This window comes from Cetorhinus maximus, chromosome 19 (genome assembly GCF_964194155.1).
Source record: "Cetorhinus maximus chromosome 19, sCetMax3.hap1.1, whole genome shotgun sequence".
Lineage (NCBI taxonomy): Eukaryota > Metazoa > Chordata > Chondrichthyes > Lamniformes > Cetorhinidae > Cetorhinus > Cetorhinus maximus.
The window spans coordinates 32,306,533-32,332,459 of NC_135897.1; the positions used below are offsets into that span (position 1 = coordinate 32,306,533).

General features: G+C 42.1%; 1 protein-coding gene across 1 annotated transcript; it reads left to right on the forward strand.

Annotated features, from left to right (window-relative positions):
- The first annotated feature begins 314 nt into the window (after window positions 1-314).
- Window positions 315-24,205, forward strand: LOC144693729 (retinol-binding protein 2-like). Its single transcript, XM_078563673.1, has 4 exons — window positions 315-477; window positions 15,145-15,323; window positions 21,878-21,979; window positions 23,968-24,205. The coding sequence occupies exons 1-4, from the start codon at window positions 405-407 to the stop codon at window positions 24,019-24,021; spliced, it is 408 nt and encodes a 135-aa protein (XP_078419799.1). The 5' UTR covers window positions 315-404; the 3' UTR covers window positions 24,022-24,205.
- The last annotated feature ends 1,722 nt before the right edge of the window (window positions 24,206-25,927 follow it).

Below are 25,927 nucleotides of genomic sequence, written 5' to 3' on the forward strand. Positions count from 1 at the left end.
AATCCAATCAAATAAATTCAGCCTGTCAGCGATATTAGTAGCAATAATAACTATGTTACCCTTCTGATGATTTAACTGTTTAATTCTAGAAGACTTGCCCACATCATTGTTCCATTTCTCAATTACATTCTAAAATAGTGTGTAAAAATTAACAGAAATACACAATCTTTGCCAAGTTAAATTGGTTCATGAATTTGCCACCTAAGCAAAGGTGAAAAGAGCTTGTGCAATGGGTGAAAGTCATGCAATTCTCTTATCTGTTAATATTCTCTAACATGTTGAACTATGAACCTTCACGAGGTAAGTGCGAAGAGTATAAAAGCAAATGCATTCAGCACATTGTCCTAGTAGATCTTCCAAAAGAGATTTTCTTCATCTTGACTCTGCTTCAGAAAACTGACAAGATGCCAGCAGATTACAATGGTTCGTGGGAGATGATAGAAAATGAGAATTTTGATGGCTACATGAAAGCATTGGGTAAGTTTTGACTTCTCTATAGAATATATTGAAAGACTGACAATCACAAAGATGTTTTTTTAAAATCTTGGTGTAAAACCTATACATTGAAAATGGAGTTGAAGGTTATAATCTTGAAGCTAATAAAATGTGGCAGAACAACTCAAGACCGGTATGTTTCTATAAGTAACCAATTTTGTCCAATTACATGGATTTTGTAATTAGCAAATGGTGCTTGCCACTGACCTTGAAGAAAGCTGCCCACAAAGATCTAGTAATTTCTGTGCTCATTCCCAAGATCAGTTCAAATCTGGCACCAAGTCAAGGGGATCTCAAGGAATTTAGCAGCAGCAATACCAGCAAGCAGGGCAAGCAGCCAATCACTTTGAAGTATTCTCACGGAAAGCAGGCCAGGCAGTTAAAAGCACTGAATGCCTTTATTTATAGTTGAGAGCGAAATAAATTATTATGATTGGATTAAGATGAATGTAAATTTTTCAAGGGTTCTCACAAAAATGGTAATTAGCGTAAGAGTGGAAATTCTTGTCAATTCATTGATTTACTATTGATTGCAGTCTGGGGAGTTCAGTAGTGCACCCTTTGGAGAAATGTGGAATCACTGTCAGCAATTTCTGGATCTCCACACTAAGGTGCACATATGTGGACTCCCAAAATTACTGTCAATTTCAGGGCAGTGATGATGGCATTGCTGACAATTTCACCACCACTTCCATCTCAAAATCTGAGCCAATATTGTCAATAATACAAATCATTTTAATTCTTGCTTCCCTTCCTGAAGGATGTCTTGCATTGTGATAAGTTACCTGTACAGATGAGCAGTCTATGAGTAATGAAGAGCAATGCCAGGTTAATCTTGTGTTGTCAACTTTTTTGGGGGCTATGCCTGTGTTTAGCTTTTGTTATTTTTCTAGATTAGGATTTATGTATGGTGCAGTTGTTTGACCTAGATGACCTTCATGTAAACTTGCCAGCATGTCCTTGGTCACTGCCCCTCATGCATTAGGAATCAGAAGTGAATAATACCGGGAATTTCTTGTGCTGAACAAAAAATACTGGTTTTGATTTTCTTACAATTTTAGGAAGACTCTTTTCTCGTAGATCAGGTCTGCTAGGCCAAGAATGCAGAAATTTCATAAAACAATTGTGAGGCCAGGCTATTTATTCTGTTACTGGAGCGGGCTGTATATTACAATAGCTACTTATTTGGAAAGGTTATCCTTCTAAAATTCTTACAAAATTCATCTATTGTCTAAAATGTCTCATTTTGCAATGATCATGCCTCCCACATAAATTATTACATACAAGGTGGTGAATTTCTGTATTGACCCATTGGGAATACTGTTATAATGCCAAAGATATTGACAAAATATTGCATCATCTGCTAAATATTCTCTGATAAATTGCTTTAACAGATGTGTATTTATGACAAAATCAATGGCGTTGTTTCACCTTTCATCTACTGCAGACACTGAGTAGAAAAGAAAACAACATTATCCTTTGTAAAAGACGAGAACAAAGTATTGCAAATACTTGAAATCTGGAATAAAAACAAAAAAAAGCTGGAAATACTCAGCAGGTCTATCTGCCAGACTTGCTGAGTCTTTCCAGCATTTCTGTTTTTATGTCCTTTATGAGTTTATGCTAATGAAAAGGCACATATAGATGACCTCTTCTCAATTCTCTTTTTTTTTGTCTCTTCTAATACACATAAGGTATTGAATGCAGTGCATAAACTAAGCTCTTTAAGGCTTTTATGGTATGCTAGCACTTATTACCGTCATTATCCTGTTTGCATGCAGGCATCACTTTGGGGTGAACATAAGTTCTGTCAGTAGTCAATTCTATCACAGTGTAAGGTGTATTTTAGAATGGGTGTATCTCTGGCTAATGCCTTAAATTCCAGGCCCCCATGGTCACTTTGGACAACTAGAGATGGTCAAGAAATGCCCACATCCTGAAAATGATTACAAAATATCAGAATTTTGAGCTCTAAGTTCTTGCCATCTTATTTGTAAGGGTAGATTTTCTAAATCCTCTCCTGTGGTGAGATACCTTACATGCCAAAAACATGCATCGGAAAACAACAGGTCCTCAGTTTGTTATTTTCCAATCCAAGCTCATGGCATCCAAAATACTTCACCACAGGGAGCTCAGAAAATCTACCCTCATGCCAACATACAGATTATTCTACAAACAGGTTAAAGCTGCTGTGGCACAGTTCTACCCTTGACAGTTGGTAAGGGACACTTAATATTCTAGGCTGAAGATATCAGGATGTGAACAAAATGTATAGTTCCATCCTCACATTACTTGAGTTGTGTGATTGTGTACATACCCAGCTTCCATCCGAGTCCAACATTGTGAAATAACTAAATGCATGATAAATCATTCTTGTATTATTATCCTTTCCATGAGTGGATATTAAGAATGCATTTCTTAAATTCTTCTCCCATTGTCATTTCTTTTTATTCCTTTTCATTTAATTATTCTATTTCCTTATTAATATGTAAATTTTCAAGATTATATAAACTGAAATCAGTAATGTGAATGTCAAGGGAATTTGATCAAAATTAAATGTGGGCAATTTTGCTTCATCTGCAAAAAATCTTCCAAGTAGGATTGTTATAGGCAAAGTTAAGCTATGTCCAAATCATTGATCAAATGCCAGATTTGCACAATAAATAGGGTAAGATAATTTTATGCAATCATTATCCATTTGATTGTGGGATAGAAATTCTTTCCTAACTCTATGAATATTAATCATAGAAGTGAGGGGGAGGCTTAGGTCACAAAAATATTGAATATATATGAATAAGGCTCGCAAGTACTATATGATGATAATAGGGGTAATGTAGGAATGAAAATTAAGATTTCTCTAGATTATTCAGCTCCTCCCACCTCAGCAGGTCTAGAGCAGGCACAGTTGGAAATTTGCTCAGGTATGCCTTCCATTACATTACCACATCTCTGTATCTCCCCCCATTTAAGTCAGGCTCGGCAATGTAGAATGGCCCCACCCATATGTGACAGGTGTATGTTAAAACAATTAGGAAAATATGCCCTCTGACACATCTCCTGGCATTTGAGCCTATTGAGTGACCACCTTAATAGGTCAAATGTCCAGCATTCTGAGGTTCACAGGGAAGCTAAAAATATTTTGGGGGAGGAAGCCAAAGCCTGTACAAGTGTTTATAGAGCATTGTTCTCCATATGCCAAAGCTGAGCCATAAAACAATACATTTGCCATCTTATTTTTTAATTTTTATTTTTTATCCACTTATTTTTATTTTTTATTTATTTTCATTTTTAGTCCTTGTTTTAATCCTGCCTTTTATCCAATTTTCAATCTTTTTTCCCCCACCCCACCCCCAGAAGGGCCATCTGTCATTTATTCATGTTGTTCTTTCCAGAGTGCTTACCCTTGTTCTGCTATTATCACATTCTGCTTTCTGACCTTAATGCCACCATCAGTACCTCCTTTAGCCAGTACCACTATCATTAACACTCCTTTGTTCTTTTGTCCATGACATCTCTGGCAATCTCGCCTTTGCCTCCACCTAACTCCACTTTGCCTTCTATCCAGCTCCACCTGCCCCACCCCTCTTAAACAGTATAAATTTCATTACATTTTTACTTCTCTTTAGCTCTGAAGAAGAGTCATAAGGACTCAAAACATTAATTCTTTTTTTCTCTCCACAGATGCTGTTAGACCTGCTGAGTTTTTCCAGCATTTTCTGTTTTTGTTTCAAATTTGCCAGTTATTCATTAGCACGGAGGCTATTGCATCCTACCACTATGGCCAGGCACCTCAATTTTCCACAACCCTTTTTAGTGCAGCTCTCCAGCTTGGGCAAAAGCGTGCACCCAAAATATAACTAGCCCTGATTTGTGGAGGGCCATGGGTATATGTCCATGACAGGCAGAGTTCCTGCCACAGTGGGAATGTCTCCCAATTAAAAGTTACGGGAAAATCTGAGCCAGTATGCATTTTTAAGTGCAAGATATGTTGGTGAGGATTAATCATAACACACCATGTTAAACCTTATTCCTTAGCCTCTAAGATAAAATTCCAACTTCCTTTTAACTTAGAAAAGTGTCAGAGAATGCTTCACAGAAGCATGATCAGATAAAAATCCTTTGAGACAAAGGATGACCAAAAAATTGGCCAAAGCGGTGGGTTATAAGGAGGGTCTGAAAGGAATGGAGGTAGAGAGGCGTAAGAGTTTAAGAAGGCAATTCTGGGGTATGGGGATGAACATGAGTCAGCTGATGCCATGGATCCAATGGGGGGATGAAGTAGGGTAGGGCTGTATATAAGGATAGAATTAGTCAGTGTACTTGAAATACTCTGTTGTAACCTCCTCTACAGCCCTTTTAGTTCACTACCAGGGACTAGGACACTAGACTGGGAATCCTGGTAAATTTGTGTACATTTTTTCTGTTTCCTTGTCATTTGAATACAGACCTGATGCTAAGTGAATAAATAACTCCTGCATACTTCTCACTCTGGCAGTTTGTACAACCAAAAGTGTGAATATTATTGATGGAGTGGGTTCCCTATTTGGGAAGCATTTGCCAGAATTTTCCTGTTGGTGCGTGGGGCCGGGCCCTGCATGCCGATGCGTAAAATGACAAGCGGTGATATCGGGTGAGCATCCCGACGTCACCTCGCGCCATAGCAATATTTAGGTGGGTGGGTGTGCGATGTTCTCTGATGCGTGCCTGCCATTAATTATTCATGTAGTTAAGACCCTTGAGGCAGCAATTGACTGCAATTTTTTGGGGCTCGTGTGATCTTCAAGACGTCACATGGGTGCAACGGGCAGGCGGGTAGGAGGCATTTGTATGTCCCTCATCCACATGCGGGATGAGGGGTGAGTGGGGTCGCAAATGTTATCTGTCAGATATTTAATTGTGAAAGTTACTGATGCTTGGCTGTGTGAGCAGGAATACTTGAAAACTCATACCAGCTGCTTGGACAGGAGTAACAGCCTTCAGGTCAGGACTCTACAGCAAAGATCATTTTGCGGCCTGCAGGTTTCAGGAAGCCTTCCCTTAGCCTGAGAATGGGAGTTGTGGTCTCCACTGGAGGCACCTCATCTGAGGAGGAAGGGAGGACCAGAAGGGGGAGGAGGCCAGGAGTATACATTCAGCCTTCAGGGAGGCCACCTTTGGGAGGGGAGGCGTAGATACAAGGTGTGCAGGGCCAATGGGAAGTCTAAGGCGGAAGGGGCCACAGAAGACTGCCAGGGTATACAGGTGGCGAAGCAGCTACCACAATATGTCTGAGGTGCAGTGCCGAAGGAGGCTCCATCTCTCAAGGGAGGCAGTGACCTCCATCTGTCAGGTGATAGGCCCCTGATCTGCGCAAACTGTGTGGGTGGGCACCCCATGCCAGTGGCGCTAAAGGTCACAGCTGCCCCCAACCTCTATGCCTCCGGCTCTTTCCAGGAGTCAGCAAGTGATCTTTGTGGAGTCTCCCAGTCAGCTGCCCGCACTTGTGTCAAGCAGGTGACAGACGCTCTGTTCAGGCGTGCATTGACCGTCATCCACTGCTGCTGGGACGAGGCAAGCCAGTCAGAGTGAGCCAGAGGCTTCGCAGCCATTGCTGGCTTCCCCCGTGTCCAGGGTGCAATAGACTACCCACATGTGGCCATCAAGGTGCCAGCAGGTGAGCCCAGTGACTTCGTCAACAGGAAGGGCTTCCACTCCATGAACGTGCAGATAGTGTGTGATCACAGGATGCTGATTCTACAAGTCTGTGCAAGGTACCCGGGCAGCTCCCACGACACCTACATCCTCAGACACTCCCAGGTGCCGGGGCTCTTCAGTGCTCCAGCCCAGCTGGATGGATGGCTGCTGGGCAACAAGGGCTATCCCCTCAGAAGGTGTCTCATGACGCCTCTCCGCCATCCAAGAACAGAAGCTGAGCAGCGGTACAATAGGAGCCAAGGCACCACAAGGGCTGTGGTGGAGAGAGCCATCGGTCTTCTCAAGATGCGCTTCTGATGCCTGGACTGTTCAGGGGGCGCATTCCAGTACCCCCCAGATCGTGTGTCACTGATGGTGGTTGCATGCTGCGCTCTCCACAGTCTTGCACTGGAAAGGGGGGACGCAGTGGATGAGGAAGATGTAGATGCAGTTGCTCTGGATGCACACAATGAGTCCAGCAGTGAGTCCGAGGATGAGCATGCACAGGAGAACACTGAGGGGTAGATGCTGACCTGGCCATACTCCAGGGAGGCAGGAACACCTGGGAGGCTTTCATCTAAGGGACCATCAATTAGCATACCACAGATGGACCTTCAGCACATGCCAGGGCTGCAGGCCCCGTACTCGATAACTGAGTGCTAAATCTGCCTGGATAGTAACATAAACTAAGGCCCTTGTCAATAAAGTTCAATGTCAAACAACTCCCTCATAACATCATGGGTAACCATTCACCTGCAGAAGTAAGGAATCACCCTGAGGCATGGCAACATATCAAAATTTATTGAGATAACAAACGTCACTTCAGAAACTAAAGAAAAAAGGTGTTGCACATCACATCAAGTTTTAATGAATTACTATGGGCCAACATCAAAGCACCAGTGAGAAACCCGTGGCGTGTCTAAGGTGCCTTAAATTTATACTTACGGGTGCTACGTATTGGTGCTGTCCTCTCGCTGACACTGGCATCTGAGACAGCCTGCTCACTCTGTGGTCCTGTTGGCCTCGATGACCTTGGTGGACATCCTCTGGCCCGTGGAGCCTTTAATGGCCCCGCCTGGGAGGGGGCGGCCAGTTCCACAGCTGGCATCTCCCCAGACGCCGCAGCCTCAATGGATGTCAAGGTTACTGGCAGAGGGGTGGAGGAGCTGCTGCCCTCATCCAGAGCGCCCTGAGAGGAGCTCGCAGAGATGACAGGCAGCTCCTGCACCGATGTGAGGTCGCTTTGGACTTCCCTGTTCACCATAGATGGATGGGCACCGAGCTGGGAAACTTAGTGCCCAGATCATCTCCCACACTGGCACTGACCAGCTGAGGTCAATGCCGGTGAGGGCTTGCAGATCCAAGCGCAAACCCAGGAAATCCTCTGATTGTTCTTTTGGAGGAGCCTCTCCACGAGAGTCGCCACTCTCTCCATGGAGGAATCATGGCGCTCGGATATGAGGCTCACTGCATTGGTGATGCTCCGTGTGGACTCCTCCAGCACGGGCACCATACCATGCATAGCCTTATGTATCTCTGCCAGATCCTCCCGCATACCCCGCTGCACTTCCAGCATTTGCTGCCTCACAGGCGACTCCAGAGGCACATCATCAGCCACCGACCGAGCATGTGCCAGGTCCCCTGCAGTCCTCCGACTGCCGGTGCCCTGGGCACTCTCTGTTTCTGCTTGCACCTCAAGCAAGTGTGAAATGCCCTCACCGCTTTGCTCCAGGACACTAGCCAAAGATCTAATTCCCACCGAAGTGCTAGTATCTGCCTGGCACAGATGGTGTGACGCTGGCGATTTCCTCTTTGTCCTCAGGTGAGAGGTGACCCCTCTGCCTCCTCCTTCTGGCCCTGCTCCAGTGATATATTTCCAAGTCAGGATGGTGAGTTACTTGGAGGGGAACTTACAAGTGGTGGTGTTCCCATCTATCTGCTGCCCTTGTCCTTCTAGACGATAGTGGTCATGGGTTTGGAAGGTGCTGTCTAAGGAGTCTTGGTAAATTCCTGCAGTGCATCTTGTAGATGTACACACTGCTGCTACTGTGCGTTGGTGGTGGAGGGAGTGAATGTTTATGGATGTGGTGCCAATCAAGTGGGCTGCTTTGTGCTGGACAGTGTCCAGCTTCTTGAGTGTTGTGGGTGCTGCACTCATCCAGGCAAGTGGGGAGTATTCCATCACACTCCTGACTTGTGCTTTGTAGATGGTGGACAGGCTTTGGGGAGTCAGGAGGTGAGTTACTCATCACAGGATTCTGAGCCTCTGACCTGCTCTTGTAGCCATGCTATTTATATGGCTAGTCCAGTTCAGTTTCTGGTCAATGGTAACCCACAAGATGTTGATAGTGGGGGATTCAGTGATGGTAATGTCATTGAACTTCAAGGGGTGATGGTTGGATTCTCTCTTGTTGGAGATGGTCATTACCTGACACTTGTGTGGCGTGAATGTTACTTGCCACTTTTCAGCCCAAGCCTGGATGTTGTCCAGGCCTTGCTGCATTTGGACATGGACTGCTTCAGTATCTGAGGAGTCGTGAATGGTGAAGGGAGTCAAGGGTTATGGGGTGGTGGGTGCAGATTGGAAAGCAGAGTTGAGACCACAAGCAGATCAGCCATGATCTTATCAAATGGTGGAGCAGGCTTGAAGGGCCGAATGGCCTACTGCTGCTCCTAAGTCCTATGTTCCTATTAACTGTCCTTGTCACATGCTCCCATTCACTGAGGAGGCTCGTTCTTGATGGCTTCCTGCCTCTGGCATGAACAAGACTCTTTCATGGCCCCCATCTCTCTGAGCAGTGTGTCCAGCATAGCATTACTAAAGTGGGGAGTCCTTTCCTTTGTGACATCCTCCTTGTCTCTCAGTGCTCCAGTGAGATTATCCAGCAGCCTATAGTGCATTGCAGCAACTTCACCAGGGATTGCGCTTTTAAAAACGGAAGCTTGCCTGGGGAACGTGGTTTCTTCAGAATGCTGCTTGGCCCCCTGCAGTGTGCAGAGGCTGCCAGCTCAGCATGGGAGCCACAAGGGGCCACATTACAATTAGGGAAATGGGGGACACGAATTTAGGTGCTGCCCACCTTGTTTCCAAACTGCGTGAGTGGTTCATGAATCACCCGCCTGCGCCGGAAAATCAGGACAAATGAATTTTGAACCCCAGAATTATGTATTATGTGCGTAAATCCAGGAAGTGCACATGAGCAGATCTTTTATGTGTGGCAATGTAAGTGAGTAGTCGAGGATTTTGGTGGATGTACCTCAGAGGCGGTGCAAACAATTGAGGAAATTTGCACGTTGCGAGGCTTTGGCATAAAACTCTCATATATCAGTTACAAGTGAATCTTCTCAACGATAAATACCGTGGTCCACCACCAAAGTTAAACTGACATTTGACAGAGAATTCAGGGGCATTGTAACACTTCCAATATTAGCATGGTGTAAACTGAAGTATCTCCAACAATTATGGAATTAAAAGGAAAGCTTACTTCTGTGCAGTCAGCAGAAATCATAAGAATTGCAACACTTCTTCAGTAGTTGGATTTGAGCTCTTAATTACCTTAAAATTAGCTTTCTGGGCAACTTAACATGAGTAACAATTGATATGTAAGCAAGCTGCACCATCAACAATCTGAAAATACATTTATAAAAAAGCTTGACCAGTTCTCAAAATCCAGTTGGCAGTAAAATAATTTTGTGTCTACTGGGATTCACTTGGTATGCAAACTTCCTTCACAATTGATTAACTGTTAGCCTGTTTAGCCTTCAAGAATTTATGCTATTTACATGGATGTAGCTATTAATAATTTACATCATTGAGTCACCGTTGATCCAGAATTAAAGTATTCCCTTTAATCTCCACTTAAAAATGAGACGGGTACAATTTACTTATTTACAATACCACGAAACAATTTGCATTTATATTGTGCTTTTAAAGTAGTACAACATCCTAAAGCACTTCACAGAAGTGTTATAAAACAAAGTTGGACACACAGCCACATAAGGAGATATTAGAACCAAAGCTTTGGTTGTAAAGGTAGGTTTTAAGGTAACCTTGATGAATGAGCAAGAGGTAGAGCAGCTTAGGGAGGGAATTGCAGAGCTTAGAGCCAACATAAACAGCTAATATTTATAAGCTGCAGTGACAACTAAAGGCACAGCCCATGTTGATGGGGTGATTAAAATTGGGAACTCGCAAGAGGAATGCAGATACATTTGAGGGTTGTGGGGCTGGAGGAGGTTACAGAGATAAGGAGAGATGAAGCCATGGAGTGATTTAGATTTAAGGATGAGAATTTTAAAATTGAAGCAATGTAGGTCAGTGAGCACAGGGCTGTTGGGTGAATGGTACTTGGTGTGAGTTAGGATATGGACAGCAGAGTTTTGGATGATTTCAAGTTTATGCAATATGGAAATTGGAAGGGTGAATAACGGAATAGTCAAAACTAGAGGAGGAAAAGCAAGGGTGAAGGTTTCACTACCAGATGAGCTGAGCCACATATTCTACATCTATCTGTATATAGTTAAAAATAATTTTCATTATTTTTTAAATTAAAACAATGGGAGTCCACCGAGAAAAAGCATGTTGTGTGATTTTGAGAGAGAATTTGGCATCTAGTCCTCTGTCAAAGGGACTAATATGCATCTAAATTAGTACTGGTGCAAACTGAGTTCACGAGGCAGGTGGGTTGAAATTGGCACCAATTTTGCAACAATGGTTTAATACATGTTGGAGGTCTAAGTGTGTCTGATTTTGGAGCCAGTTTAATTTCTTTGTGCCAGAACAATCAGAGCAATAGGATGACTGCTATCAGTGAGTCTCTCAGTTTCTCATTTATGACATTATAAGTATATGCTCAAAGATAGGAAAGCTTGCTAATTAAACTTCATTGTTAAATCGTATTCTGTCTTTCTTTTGCAGACAGTCATTTTTATTCTTCAAGAAGTATAGAAGCTCTCTTGTCAGTTTTGTCCCTTCTGTCTCATCCTCTTTATCTAGAGGTACCAACTCCTATTGGAGTATAGTTCTGTGGGGAGCAGTCATCTCTGCTGCCTCTGCATTATTCACAGTCTGAGTCTAAACAGGTTGCTTGACCATGGGCAATGTCCATGTTTGATCCTGTCCTCAGAGATAAAAACCAACTTTGCTCTTCTCCGCCGATGCTGCCAGACCTGCTGAGTTTTTCCAGGTATTTCTGTTTTTTTTTTAGGATTTCCAGCATCCGCAGTTTTTTGTTTTTATCTCTGTGTTTAATTGGCTGCCACTTCTCTTCAAGAAATGCCTACCTTGAAGAAGTTTTGTACTACTCTTCTTCAGGATTTTCGAATCTCTCTTTTGCCTTGTTCCTCCTGTCACTGCTTGCTTGTCCCGGCAGCAGCCCCCCCCAACCCCACAACTCTCCCCCCCCTCCCCTCCCTGAACCGGCTTATATTTCACCCCTTTCCTATTTTTACTTAGTTCTGTTGAAGGGTCATGAGGACTCGAAACGTCAACTTTGCTTTTCTCCGCCGATGCTGCCAGACCTGCTGAGTTTTTCCAGGTATTTCTGTTTTTGTTTTGATCCTGTCCTCGCTCATTTTGTTCAACATGGGCCACTGGAAGTGGAAATTCTGGTTCATTTTCCCCCCCTTCCAGTCCAGGATGATTGAGGCCAATTGCAGCACTTTAACTGCCACGTGTCTGAGAACAGGTAACTCAGAACAGATTGGAAATCAAAAATGAAAATAAGATTTTCCTTTCTACTTGTGTCAATCATGCCTTGCCTTTAGCAACTGAACCATAGGGTGGAGTGTGCAGTTCTACTAACATACTTATGTAATCTTAATACTAGCTTCTGCTGCATCAGTGCTGAACTGATACCCATGCACCAAAGAGTATGTAGTACTAAAATGACATAAATATAAGAAGCATAGACGTTGTCCTTTGACAAGTAAATGGCAGCTTTCTATCTGTACTTTAAAAAATATCTGTTAGAAATAAAGCACAATGAAATGAATAGGGGTATATTTAACTTTAACAGAGGGGCAGAATTTTGCCCTTGTCGGGCAGGTTCGGTGGGGGAGGGTGGGGGCGGTCAGGAAGCCGACTGCCGCCTGCGATCGGGGCTGGAAGGCAATTTCATGCTGGTGGGCCAATCAAGGCCTGCCCAGCGTGAAATGCGAGTGGCAGCACCCAGTGCTGCTTGTGTTGGGGGGGCGTGGTGGTGTTGTGGGGGGGTGGGGGGTGGCTAGGGGGTGGGGGGGTGGGGGAGGAGGGCAAGTGCGTGCTTGAAAATCTCCCTGAGGCACAGAGCTGCCTCAGGGAGATAAACAATTTAAAAAAAAATAATAAAGATTTTAAAAATGTTATAAAACATATCCCCTCTGTCACACGAGCAGGGACATGTTATAAATGAAATATAAAATGTTTTATTTTATTTTTATTTGCTGTTGGAAACCTCATCTCGCCTGTGGATGAGGTTTCCTAAAAGGTGCAAAGGCCGCTTGACCTTTTTGCTTGCCCGCCAACCGTAGGATTAGACCGGCAGCAAAAAATTTAAGTTAATTATCTTTTTAATGGCCTTAATAGGCCATTTAATTGTCGATGGGTGCGCGCGGGGTTCGGCAATGTGCCTGCCAACTAAAATATCGCATGGCTGCGCATTGACACCAGGATGCTGGCCCGACGTCAACGCGTGTGATTTTACGCACGTGCCCTCTTGCTGAGGTAAGAATTCTGCCCAGAGTACAAAATGGGTGGCTGAGGATCAGCAAAGTGATTTGGGCAAAGTGTGTAACAGGCAGCCAATCTGCTGTCGCCTGTTTGGCTATTAAAGAGGGCTCCCTCTCCACCCCTGGAACCTCTTGGGAGGTTGTCAGGATTTACATGGCGATCACCCCATGTTGCAGCAGGCCCTTCTCTTGCAGGCAAAATACTGGCGGAAGCAGCAAGTGGCCCTTAATTGGGCCCATAAGTGGCATCATTGGCCGCGCAGTGGGTAGCCACATCACTGAGCTGGAAAACTCAGCTCAGTTTTCCTGGGCTAGCAAAGGGAAGAATAGGTCAAATGTTGTCTCTACTAATCAGTACCCAATGGATCCTGCTGGAAAGTATGGGCAGTTGGGCTTCAAGTGTGATTACAATCAGTTATGATTCTCTTTATGATAGAATAGCCAGCTGGATAATGCTCATGATTGAAAAAGCAAGGTACTGAAGGGCTTCAACATTTGTAGAACAGTGCAAGCAGCAAGGATTCAATGCTCTTAGGGGACTACTGAAAAATTTTCAAAGGATAAAATATATCTCACCCCATGACTTTTTCCTTCATTCGTCTGGCGGAGGCTCTATTGTTGACTTCGAGTTTGCCCCAGACAGCACAGAGACACAATGTGTTGGTCTATCATTGTGTTAAATCATCATTTCTTCAGCAATTTAAGGAATTGTCTCAGAGCCTCATGTTCAGAGGTGAATTTATTGGTTTATTAAACTGGTCATTCTTGGTGACAAATGATAGCTGCTGTTACAAACTTTAAAATGAAGTGACTGCGTGGCAGTAAATTAACACTGCAGCTTTGTTGGGGGCTATTGGAACATATCTGTTTGAAAAGAACTGAATCTTTGAATCATAGAGTAAGTCTGTTCTTGATCAATTTAAATCCACATATAAGTAGTTGAAAATGCTCGCAGTGTAGCGCGATAATTTTGAACTTTATTTAAAGCGCACTAAACAATAGGTAAAGAAAATCTAATTGAAGTAACCAAGGCTGCCTTGAGACTCTTTTCTCTATTTAAGCCATGGATTTTTATATCTTTCATTTTACTGACAACTGAACCAAAAGGGCTCATGTCTTATTCAGTTTTGCTATAGAATTTCCTAATAAGAATTGACAGGTTAACCTAGGATTTTTGACTCCTGCCCAATTATTAATTTCTGGCAGCATCACATATTAACAAAGTGTGGCCAACTGGCACAAAAATTGATTAAAACTTTAACAAAATTTCAACATAAAATGAAACTGTAGATTTTTAAAAAATATATGGAGAAGAACGGTTCAATATTATCATCTAATCTTGGAGTTCAGATGACAGATATTTCTATGACTCAAGCTTCAATCTTGAAACAAACAGTGGTTCCAATGGATTCTTCCTTTGTAATCATTTTTGGGTTTCTTTATTCTGAATATAATTAAAATACTTTTGAAATATTGGCTGCTGTTGAAGACAAGTAGTTTGAAAGAAGTTTGGCTAAATGCTGGGAATTCTGGAAACTATTGTGACCACTGGACACAAATCCTTGCACCAATTCAGGAGAATGGCAAGCTTTATGTTATCATGTTTATTAGTTATCAAAGCTAGAGTGACCCATAACCCAGTTTGTTGACAAACCTGCAGTAGCTTATTAAGCAGATGGTGACAGAAAGTTTCCATTATAGCCCAGAGGCATAAGATTCTGAATTATTATATTCTTCATCTAGGCTACTAAGCATGACAGGTCAATGAATCCTCATGGCTTAAGTTAGTAGGTTTTCATTATTGCCAATTGTCTGACATCTGCTGATGGCAGTCCTCAATATGGCACCAGCTACAGCCTAAACAGTTTCATTGGAAACAGCTTCTGAGTATGATCACAGTGCCAGGCTGGGCAAAAATACTTCCTTTTTAAAAAAAAAGTTAACTTGCTCACAGAAACAAATACAACTACAATTTTCCAGCTGTAACTGAAACTTCACTACCCACATTATATAGAAAAGACCCAGCTGTGTAATAATGTTTTCACCAAATACAGTCTTGATCATTCCCCTCAAGCTTATCTCTACAGGCCTGAAGTGTAATTTTTACCTCTATATAATGTTATGTCACAGTGTATAAGGCTTGGATATAAATTCTTCAATCTGATAACAAGACACAACATTTTAAGCAGACAGTAAGCTGAAATAAAACCATACCAATGGAAGGTTTAGATTCCTCATGCTAAACTTACTCTCATCTCTCCATTACAGACATAGACTTTGCCACCAGGAAGATTGCACTTCATCTCAAGCAGACAAAAGAAATCAAACAAGAAGGAGACAAGTTTACCACCAAATCTCTGAGTACCTTTAGAAACTACAACCTGGATTACACAGTTGGAGAAGAATTTGAGGAGCACACAAAAGGCCTAGATAATAGAACAGTCAAGGTACACAGCAAAGATTACTTTTCCTGAGGATATTTTTGTAGTCATTTTCACCTTTTTATAATTTTCTTGAGATGAATTTTGCAGCGGATGTGTTCCTCGCCTCCCCAGCCCGGTCGAAAAGTTGGTCGGAACCACGCCGACTTTAAATCTGGGCACCCTGCAGCAATAATACACTGGGGGCGGTCTGAATGAAGAAAGAGTGGGACTTCCACCCCTCAGGGACAGGAAGACCTGCCCTGGAGAGCTGCTAGCCAATGAGACTGGCTGGCAGCTCTGTAGACCCAGCAGCGCCAGAAGCAAATTTTGGCTGCTGCTGAGACGATAGGCAGTCCCTAAGGAGGAAAAACATGGGTGTTGGACTTTAAGGTAAGTCCTGGCATTTTAGCCGGGGAGGGATCGGAGACCCCAGGGAGGTGGGGAAGGGGGTCAGGTTTTAGAGGCCAGTGGGAGGCACAATGTTGGGGTACTGTAGTAATTATTAATTATGATTTTATTTAGTGTGTAATGTACCTTTAAGAATAATACTTGTTATGCAAGATCACATGACCTATAGTACCCAATAGGAGAGTAGCTTGGGCTACCTCAGCATTTAATGTAGAGATAGAGTTGGAGTTGAAAACACACGTGTAGTTGCTGCCGAGTATATTGTAAATAAACTTAATGTTTCCACCCAAGAAGTGTCTGCTGATCAACTCTATCAGTGATAGCACAACTGGCCATCCTGCAACAAACTGGCGATGAGGATAAAACTGGATTGAACAGAAGAAATCAAGTTAAAAAGTAATCGGCACTGTACTTCGCCATGGAAAGCGCAGTAAGAGATTCAAAAGCAGTACAGGATGTGCAAAATAGTGCTGTCCTTCACATTGGGTGAGAAGCCTCAGCTGTAAGTGGAGCGAAAAGCAAGATTCTGCTGAGAAGCGGGAAACGGCACCCACTAGTTGAAGAATAAAGAAATCTAACTTAACAGCGCAATCAAAGAATAATTTTAATAGAGGTGGAAACAATCAGTCTTTTAACGATTGGCAGTTTAAAAAAAATCGATTGCTACTATTGTCATAGAAATGGACATATGATGAGGCAGTGCAAAGAAAGATTCAAGCAGGCTTGTAAACAAAAGAAGTCCAATGAAATCTATAATGTAGAAGAGCCTGAAACAACAAATTCAGACATTTACTCGATTTTTAATCTGAAAGTTGGAAATACAGAACCAATGCTTGTCACAGTGAAAGTAAATGGCAAAGCTGTTAGAATGGAAATGGACATGGGAGCTTCCACTACAGTAATTGGGGAACATACCTTCAAATATTTGAATAATGGTGAACATCAGTTAAGTTTAGAAGAAACAGATGCCAAGCTAAAAACAAATACGGGTAAAGACATTCAAGTAAAAGGCATAAGCAGAGTAACTGTCCATTATGGAAGCCAATCGGCAAAGCTACCAGTGTTAGTATTGAGAGGCAGAGGACCAAGCCTTCAAGGGCAAAATTGGCTAAGGGAAATCAACCTTGATTGGCCACTGAGATTCCAAAAGGAAGCTGGAAGCATTCCTGTTTTAAAAAAAGAGTGTGCAAAGACTCAACAACCTGAAGAAATGCAGGCTGTCTTAAGCCAAAACCTGGAAGAACAGCAGAAGGAACTCGAGGAGACCCTGCTTGATGACAGAGTTCGAGACGAGGTGAGCAGCCTTCGAAGGGAAAAAGAAAACCCGTTGAAAGATGTTCACACACTACAAGATTCCCTCAGGTCAAAGTTTGTACCTCTGGAAAAGTATGAAGAGAAACAGAATGAATTCAACACCTCTCTGAACAAACTAAAGAATGAGTTGGCAGAGAAGAGGCAACAATGTTCAATTTTCCAGGAGGCAGCAAACAAATACAAAAAAGAGACAGAAGAGCTGAAGAATTAGCTAAATGAAGCCAAAAAGGCTTTGGAAACAAAAGTTGCAGAATTCCCCAAGAAACAGACAGGTAATGAAATTTTGGGAGACTCAGCCACTGAGCTCAGACAAGTTGAGCTTGCATCTGAGAGAAGTCTAGCCAACAGTGAAGTCAAAAACAAGGCCGAGATTAAAGTCTGTGCTAGGGAGAAGAAGACATGTAGAACGAAGATACAGAAGTACCAATAGGGCTTAATTCTGGCAGCATACAAACACACTTTTGTACATAGGCCTGGCAATCAAATCGCAAATGCTGATGCCCTTAGTCGTTTACAAGAAAATGATGAGCACGTCTCAGTTCCACAGGAACGTGTTTTACTGTATCTGATGAAATGAAGCCATGAGAAGATATGAAATCCCAGCCAGGATGGTACCTTATTGTGGAGAGCACGAGTGATAGCTCCTCCAAAGGGAAGGGAGCCACTTTTAATTGAATTACACAGTGCCCACCCAGGAATTTCCCGACTGAAGACCATAGTACGCAGTTATCTATGGTGGCCTGGGATGGATGGCAAAATAGGAAGTTTAGTAAAGCACTGTGTGCAATGTCAGCAACTGCAAAAGTTGCCAGTCACAGCTCCATTACACCCATGGGACTGGCCAGGTAGACCCTGGGTGCAGTTATACATTGACTGCGTTGGACCTTTCCTGGGAACAATGTTTCTGCTTATTGTCATTGCTCATTCAAAATGTTTGATCATTTATGAGGTGAAATCACCAATGTCTGCTGCTACAATTGAGAAACTATGTCAGAGTTTAGCATTTCACAGACCACCAGAAGTAGTTATTTCCAATAATGATACGGCATTTATGAGTGCTGAGTTTCAACAGTTAATCAACCTCAACGGTATCACTCATGTGAAAACAGCGCCTTAGCACCCTTCATCAAACTGATTGGCTGAAAGGGCAGTTCAAATGTTCAAGGCAGGCATGAAAAAGCTAACTGGCGTTTTCTTGGCAACCAAGCTGGTGTGCTTTCTTTTTTATTACAGGACTATCCATCATGCAACAACAGGTGCTACACCTACGGAGTTATTGTTGAAACGCCATCTCAGGATGAGATTGAGCTTAATAATGCCAAATTTAGAGGGGAAGGTGGAAAGGAGCCAGGGAAGCCAGAAAACTAGACACGACTGGCATAGTTGTGAGAGGAAATTTACCGTAGGAGAGTCAGTATACGTGAAAAACTTTGGTTACCAGGTGAAATAAATGTGGTGACCGGACCTCCAACTTACCACGTGGAGGTGGAAGGCTGGATCATTCGTAAACATGTGGACCATTTAAAGAAGACAGACAAATCTCCAAGATTTGGTTCCACCGGTGATCATGACTGGGTCTGTGTTTCCTGTTGAGAATACTCAACCCAGGACTGACATGTCTGATGTTCCTGTAAGAGTTGAGCACACAGAACTGCAAGTGCCCACCGAAGCACCTAATGTTCAGGCAACTCCGGAAAAGGAGGCTCCTGACAAAGAATCTGAAGTTGTGGAGCTGCGACATTCCACACGTACCAGAAACCACCTGAAAGACTGAATTTATAAGTTCCTTACCCAGTGTAAATATTACATTGTCTTGAAAAATATGTACTTGTAAACATGATATGTATAGCGGAGTTAAAGGGGGAAGAATGTAGTAATTATGGTTTTATTTAGTGCGTAATGTACCTTTAAGAATAATACTTGTTAGGCAAGATCACATGACCTGGGGATAGTGTCATTAGCGTAAAAGGGGCAGATGCCATTTATGGTATATTGTGGGTTGAAGCCAATGAAGTCAGAATGGTAAGGTTGTATTAGTTACAGAGATAGATTGTTTTGCAAATGTAATGATTTCTTTGTAGCTACTTTCCCAACAACAGTTGATTGCTCCATGATTAATTCTTCTTAGAGAAACAGCATTGGGCCTCCAATTTCCCCATTGCTACAGTCATCTGCTTACTGCATGCAGGTGCAATAAAAGAAAGACAAAACCTACATTTATACAGCACCTTTTATGATGTCCCAAATCACTTTACTGTTAATTCAGTACTCTTGAGTTGTAGTCACTAGTCAATGTAGGCAATATTATCAAATGGCAGAGCAGGCTCGAGGGGCTGAATGCCTTGCTCCTGCTCCTAATATGTTTTTATGTTTGTATGTCATTTGGATGGATGAAATGAGCTGGGCTAGATGGCCTTTATCATCCATAATTATCTTGAGAACAGAGGGTGGAATCATGGCTGGGGTTCTGTTTATTTTATTGTTAATGGAAGCAGGCTTTGTGGAATGAAATTTCCAGGACAGAAGTACATAATGGGTTCAAAGTGAATCAGTAGCCTAACACTGCACATGATTCTCATTGACTTCAATCTTGTCCTTTTGTCTACCTATCTGTTATCCCAGCCTATCTTAGTGCTCTTATAAGTTTTTTGAGGTATTGAAATATCGTGATAAAGCTGTGTTGCATAGTCAATATTGAAAATATATTGTAGTAAGAAGCAGCAATCAGGAGAGTCTTCAGACTTGCTTATCAAGAAAACAGAGATAGAACTGTGAACTATTCAGTCTTTGGCCTCTCGCCTCTTAAAAGTTGTGTCGCACAGAGACACCCGAGGGCTCCAACACTTCTCATTGACAGTGAAGACCTAAGTTGTTCAATCATTCCACTTTGTTGTTCAGGAATCATTTGATTTATCTACCCTATGAGATTCCTGAAAATAGAATCCAGTTACACCCCTTGTATGAAATAATAATATTGAATAATATCATGCACCCAGTCTGGAGAAAGTCTTCTACTTCTTCCGCCGAATAGAAAAGATCTTGTGCAGTTTGTCTGGGTTACAAGTATTGAATCTTCCTCCCAAATATGAAGTTACTGTCACCGTGTCCATATGGTGCAATGTGCAGAACATGTTAATGAGGGTTGAGGCAAGCAGTGTTATTATCTGAGCAGTGTTATAATTAACCAATGGGATGCTTTCCTGTCAAATTAATAATATTGCACGATGATGTTAAAGTAAAACTTGTACTCTCTGGTATGTTTAATTGTCATGGTGGGATCACCTATAGGGTGCACATAAACTAACACTGCATTATATTGTTGCGGCTCGTAATATTAATGACCCATGCTGCATATATATCAGATGCTTTGTAATCAGGTCCCAGCAATGTGCGTTATCATTTTACTAGAACCTTCCTGTGATTGTTTGGTGAATCGATTGGTGAATCTTGAAAGGGGAAAAATATCATGCATGATTGAGGGGGAGGGAAAGGAGGAGTGGAGTGGGGTGGTGGGGTGGGTGGAATAAGGAGCCTGGAAACAGGAGAAAAACCGGAGCCCTTGGCTTCTCTCCCTGGCCCTGCCTCCCTGTTTCCTGGCAGCAGCTTGGTCATATGCTTGTGGATAATCCCAGGCATTCCCAGGAATTCTGCCCAACTACTGGGAAAGGACTGCGGAGTGGGATGAGCTGAGTTGCTCTTGCAGTGAGGCAGCAAGACATGACAGAGTAAATGGCCTCCTTCAGCGATGAAATTATTTTATGATTCCATGATTCTTTAGCTGAGGTTTATTAGTTCCCATGGCTTCCATGCCTGCTCGGAGTGGGGTGTTGATCTTCAGCATCTTCCATCCCCCTTCCAAAATCCAGAAGGGAAAGATGTTCTATATCCCGTCTTCTGTAAGTTTCTAATAGTGAACTCAGGCTTCCTATTATCCCACATCATGTTCCTTCATTTGTCAATGCAAATAGGTATAACTATTGCTACTTAGTATAGGTGAGCCTGCCGTAGGGATTGTATCACTAGTTAAGCATCATAAATAAGAACCCCACCATTTTGACTTGTTGATTATCTATGCCTCAGCATTGGTAAAACATCTCTAATACAGACAGTTTCACCTACATGAAGGAACATGTGGAGGAACTATTGTAATTTAAAGTGCAAATGAACAGGTACTACAGTCACTTATCATCCAAAAAGAACATTTTTTAGGTCAAAAGAAGAGACAAGCTCCTAGCATGCCTCTTTTTATTTGACGTTTTAGATACCAATGACGGGAAGCACCTATAGATTTTATTGGTGAGGGAAAGTCAGGCACCAAATGCTATTTCGGACACAGCTGCATAATTTTTACCCCTCGTTCCGAGGGAACTTGTGTTCTGGAGTCCAGCTGACACTTGTGGCAATAGAATAAATGAGATAAATTTTCAAAATTAGATTTTCTTAAAACTAAATTCTTATGGGTTATCCCCAAAAGATGTTGGGATATGGTTGCATAAATACCAGATACCCTCTTGTACCTCACCCTAGTGGCCATCGTTCAGGAGTGAGCCTTGACAGCGAGTGTAGGCAAACTATTTGTCTACATGGGCATCAGAACCAATATTGATACATACGTGCACATACATGCTTATAGCAGAGGTTATGGGAAACCAGTCAGGAACAAAAAGCATTGCTGAACTTTCATGCCCTACCCCAGGACAAAGAGGTCAATTGTAGCAACACAACCGAGATCAGCTAGTCCGGCACAGACTAGACATTGAATCAAGGACCTGCCTGGTCTGCATTGCTCAGCCACACAAAGTAATTATACTCATTAGTCTTGAAGTTTAATAGTAAATGTGCTTGTTTTCTTACAGACACTGGTGAAGTGGGATGGAGACAAACTCATCTGCGTTCAGAAGGGTGAAAAGGCCAACAGAGGCTGGAAGCATTGGATTGAGGGTGATAAACTGCACTTGGTAGGAAATACTGCACAGGATGATTACACAATACTCTCATTAAAGCTAAATCTGTAATGTAATGATATATTACTTAAATGAATGCTGGGGCCAACTGCTTTGCCAAACAAAACTGATTGTTCAATTGTATTATTGTAAAATATGGGTGAACAATTGCTTTGAAGTCAATGTTCCAATAGTTCCAGTTCAAGTATAAAATGCACCTGGGCCTCACAGTAAGAGAATGATGCTACCTGATGAGAGTAAAAGAAAATCATTGCCACTGGATCTGATTCCTGCCTCTCCTCCAAAGCACTGCCTGTATGTAACTCACCAGTTGTCTCTCTATGAACAACATACATGAACAGTTACTGTGAATCGTTGATCTGTGGATCATATGCAGCAAATAAATGGTTCAAAGATGAAGCCCACCATCACATCTTCAGGGCAACTAGAAACAAGCAAACATGCTAACCTTGCCCACATCCCATCCTCTGCAATGGCCATATGCAAGCAATAGAGAATTACATAATATAGAAACAAGAGAGGAGAAAAGTGACTTTAGAAGAAAAGTGAATTTGAACTGAATAATAAAATAGGTTGGTGTATTGCCCTTTCAATCCAGCCATAAGTATTTGGATGGGAGCTTTTCTCCACTGTACAGATCTCATGTAAAATGAGTTTGGCAGTTTGAATCCAGTCCCAAGTCAACACAAATAGAAAACTGCTCATATTTTGACAGTAGTTTGGCACATCATTCGGAAAGGCCATAGGATAGGTAGTATGGGAAATGGAAAAATGTCATACAGGGAAAAGGGTTGTTCTGTGGTTGGTGTAAAAGTACAGGAGAGGAGAGACAACATTGCCATTGTGGCAGCAATTGCTGATAACACTCTTGGGTATGCTTTAACTTTAAGGTGGTCAGTGGAGCTTGGTGGGCTCAAATGTTCCTATCAGATGGGCTTTCAAAATGGTGGTGATCAAAGAGCCACTGTTAATGAAGTGGTAAATCTGCAATCCCATTTTGAAGCCCTTACTGCTGGTTTAGGTGGTTAAAAATGACCCCTTTAAGCACCTGAAATGGATTAGTGTTATATTCACCAGCATCCACATACCTCAGCAGTAAAGGAAGTAAATAGTCCAGTGCTTATTGCAAAATATAAAGGAGAATGTTAACTTCCCCTATCCAGCAGAAACCATCAGATTGGGAGTGGGGGTAGAATGGGTTAATCTCCCGTTTCATCCCTGTCACACTGCAATTTCAACCCCATTGTATTTCAGGTCAGGAGGAGCATCACATATTTATGCAAATTTGAGTTCAATGATGTAGATAGGGCCCCAATAATATTTGAAGTGCTGACTGAGTGGGGTGCTCGCCCTAGTGGATCCCTCAGTGAAGCCTTGTTTGCAGGAAGGAGAATAGTAGCAAGGTCAGTGGACCTTTTGTTAGTCCAAGATGAGCAGCAGTGCTCCTCTGGGCCCCACAAGGAATGTCTGAGCCTTTGCCACCCTGGGGTCTCCTATTTCCCGCATGTGTGACCCTTCTGGGTTGTTACACCATCCCTGTGACTTAATTTTGTACTGCCTGATCTCCAACTGTCAGGAGCTGGCCAGCTGCCTTTTTTTTTGTTCATTTCAGATCGGTAGTGGATCAGAGCCACGCAAATGCGGCTCAGCCTTTAAAATTGGCCAAATTCCTTGCGACTGCCTGCTCACCCAGCCAGCTTCTCACTTCTGAGTTAAAATTTCAGTGTGTGTTAAAGAAAATAATTTTTCTTTCTGTAGTTTTTATTTAGTTAATCTCCTTCCATCGCCTGGCCTCTCCTGTGGGAATATGTCGCGTTAGCAACAAGAACCCTCTAGATATTTTGCACAAATGACCAATGAGTGTTAAGGGCTGTTCAGCTGTTGGAGCATCACAGCCAAGCTTGACCCTGTGGATATACTATTTCATTGGTCACATGCTAAATAATGTATTCTAATTTATCGATTTTTTTATCCCCTTCCAGGAGCTAACATGTAGCGACCAAGTGTGCCATCAAGTTTTCAAGAAAATCAGCTAAAAAGATGTTCAATGCACACCTTTGTCAATCACCAAAAATATGAACATTTATTTTTATTATATGCAGCATATCTATGCACATTGTCATTGTATGTGTATTGTATTTTGCACACTGCATGCAGTGATATAAATTACATGAAATTAATTTGTGCCATGCAGAATAAAAACATTACATTGAGACTTTCAATGTCTAGTTCCCAGTGGTTATTTCAAAGTGACTGCACATTCTCTTTAATGTTCAATGCCAAAAATGCATCAGCAGGACTTAGATTCATCTTTATTTGCCTCAGGCAAGCACACCTTCTGTTGGCTTATCCTCAGAGAAAAACTCCATCAGTGCACTTAAAAAATTCTCTGTTTTTCCAGCTGGTAGTTCAAGGCAAGAGAGATGAAACAGTACATAAGAGAATTAAGTGAAGGAAATGTGTTTTAGGATATTTGGATTTCTGTTTTAATAATTGCTCTATTTTTGATGTAGCATCATTACTGAACAGCTAATATCAAGTATTGAGGTGTGACATTATGGTAATTTGCAATAAGAAAGTAAAAATGATTAATTCACCTCATTGGTTTTCCTAATCAATAGGACTTTGTAATTGGAAAAATGACCCTGGGACACATTTAGCAAAGCAAGATCTAACCTCGTTTTTGTCCTTATGCAAGGCCTGGTCTCCCAGCAGAATTGTTTAACCTCAAGAAAACCACACATACTTTTACCAAAACAAAAGAAAGTTCAGAGCAAAAATCTTGAAATAAAAACAAAAAATGCTGGAAATGCTCAGCAGGTCAGGCAGCATTTGTGGAGAGAGGAACAGAGTTAATGTTTCAGGTTAATGACCTTAAGTCAGAATTGGAAAAAAATATTGCTGTAAAGAGAAACACATTGCTGAATCTTTTCATCTTGCACTCATCAGGAAAAACATAAGAATGCCAAATTTCAAAAAATCACAACAATTTATACTACAGAAGAAAAGGGTGCTGATTGGTTGACAAGTAGATTCTCTTTGGCCAAGGAGTTGACATGGAGAAAGCAATGGGAAGCTATATGCTCCTCAAGCATCCTGATAATTCAAAAAAGGAGCAAGGTTTAAACATATACAACTCAGTTGGCAATGTTGAAATTCAACCCCCATGTCTCAGACTGTTCCACTAAAGAGGCCATAAAAGGTGAAGATAGCAGACATAAGCAAAACAATACCATAGAGGAAACATATAAACTTATGGCTGGAAATGCGTTCATTTGTTTATACCATAATTGGTTGTGTCTAAGTCGACCTTTGAAACCTTGAAAAATCCCTCCAAAAATGGCAATCGACTTATATGCTGAGTATTAAAGTAAACCTCCGGCATGAGTGTGGGTGGTCACCATCTTTGTCATTTGCCATGTGGGCTCTGGCTGGGTAGGCATGTCCTAAACTCCCACAAACCTTTGCCACACAGCCCATATCTCCTGCTTGTTTCCTTGCACCCAGTTATAAGGTACCGGTAAGTAAAACATCATTTGTGGGATGAAAAATTGAGGCTGACTACTAATGTGAGTATATCATGTCATGGCTGAAAAGGGGAATCGGCTTATATGCCAAGCATATTCAGAAACATGATTTTTGGGGCTGAAAAATTGGGTTGCCTTATATGCTGGGTTGACTTCTATGCTGCAATCTATGGTTGTTATCTCATGAGAAAAGTTATGGTGAATGCATGCCTGTGACATAAATGTGCCACAAGCAGCAGTGTAAAGAAACTCATGTTTGGAATAAGAAATAAAAAATGCATTAACAGGCGTGGCTCAGACAAGGCCAGAAATGGGCTTTTCGTATTCCTGTGGGTACCAAGTATTCAGGAATGATAGAGAAGGAAAAAGAGGATGGGACGTGACAGTATCGATGAAGCATCTTTTTCCTAAACTA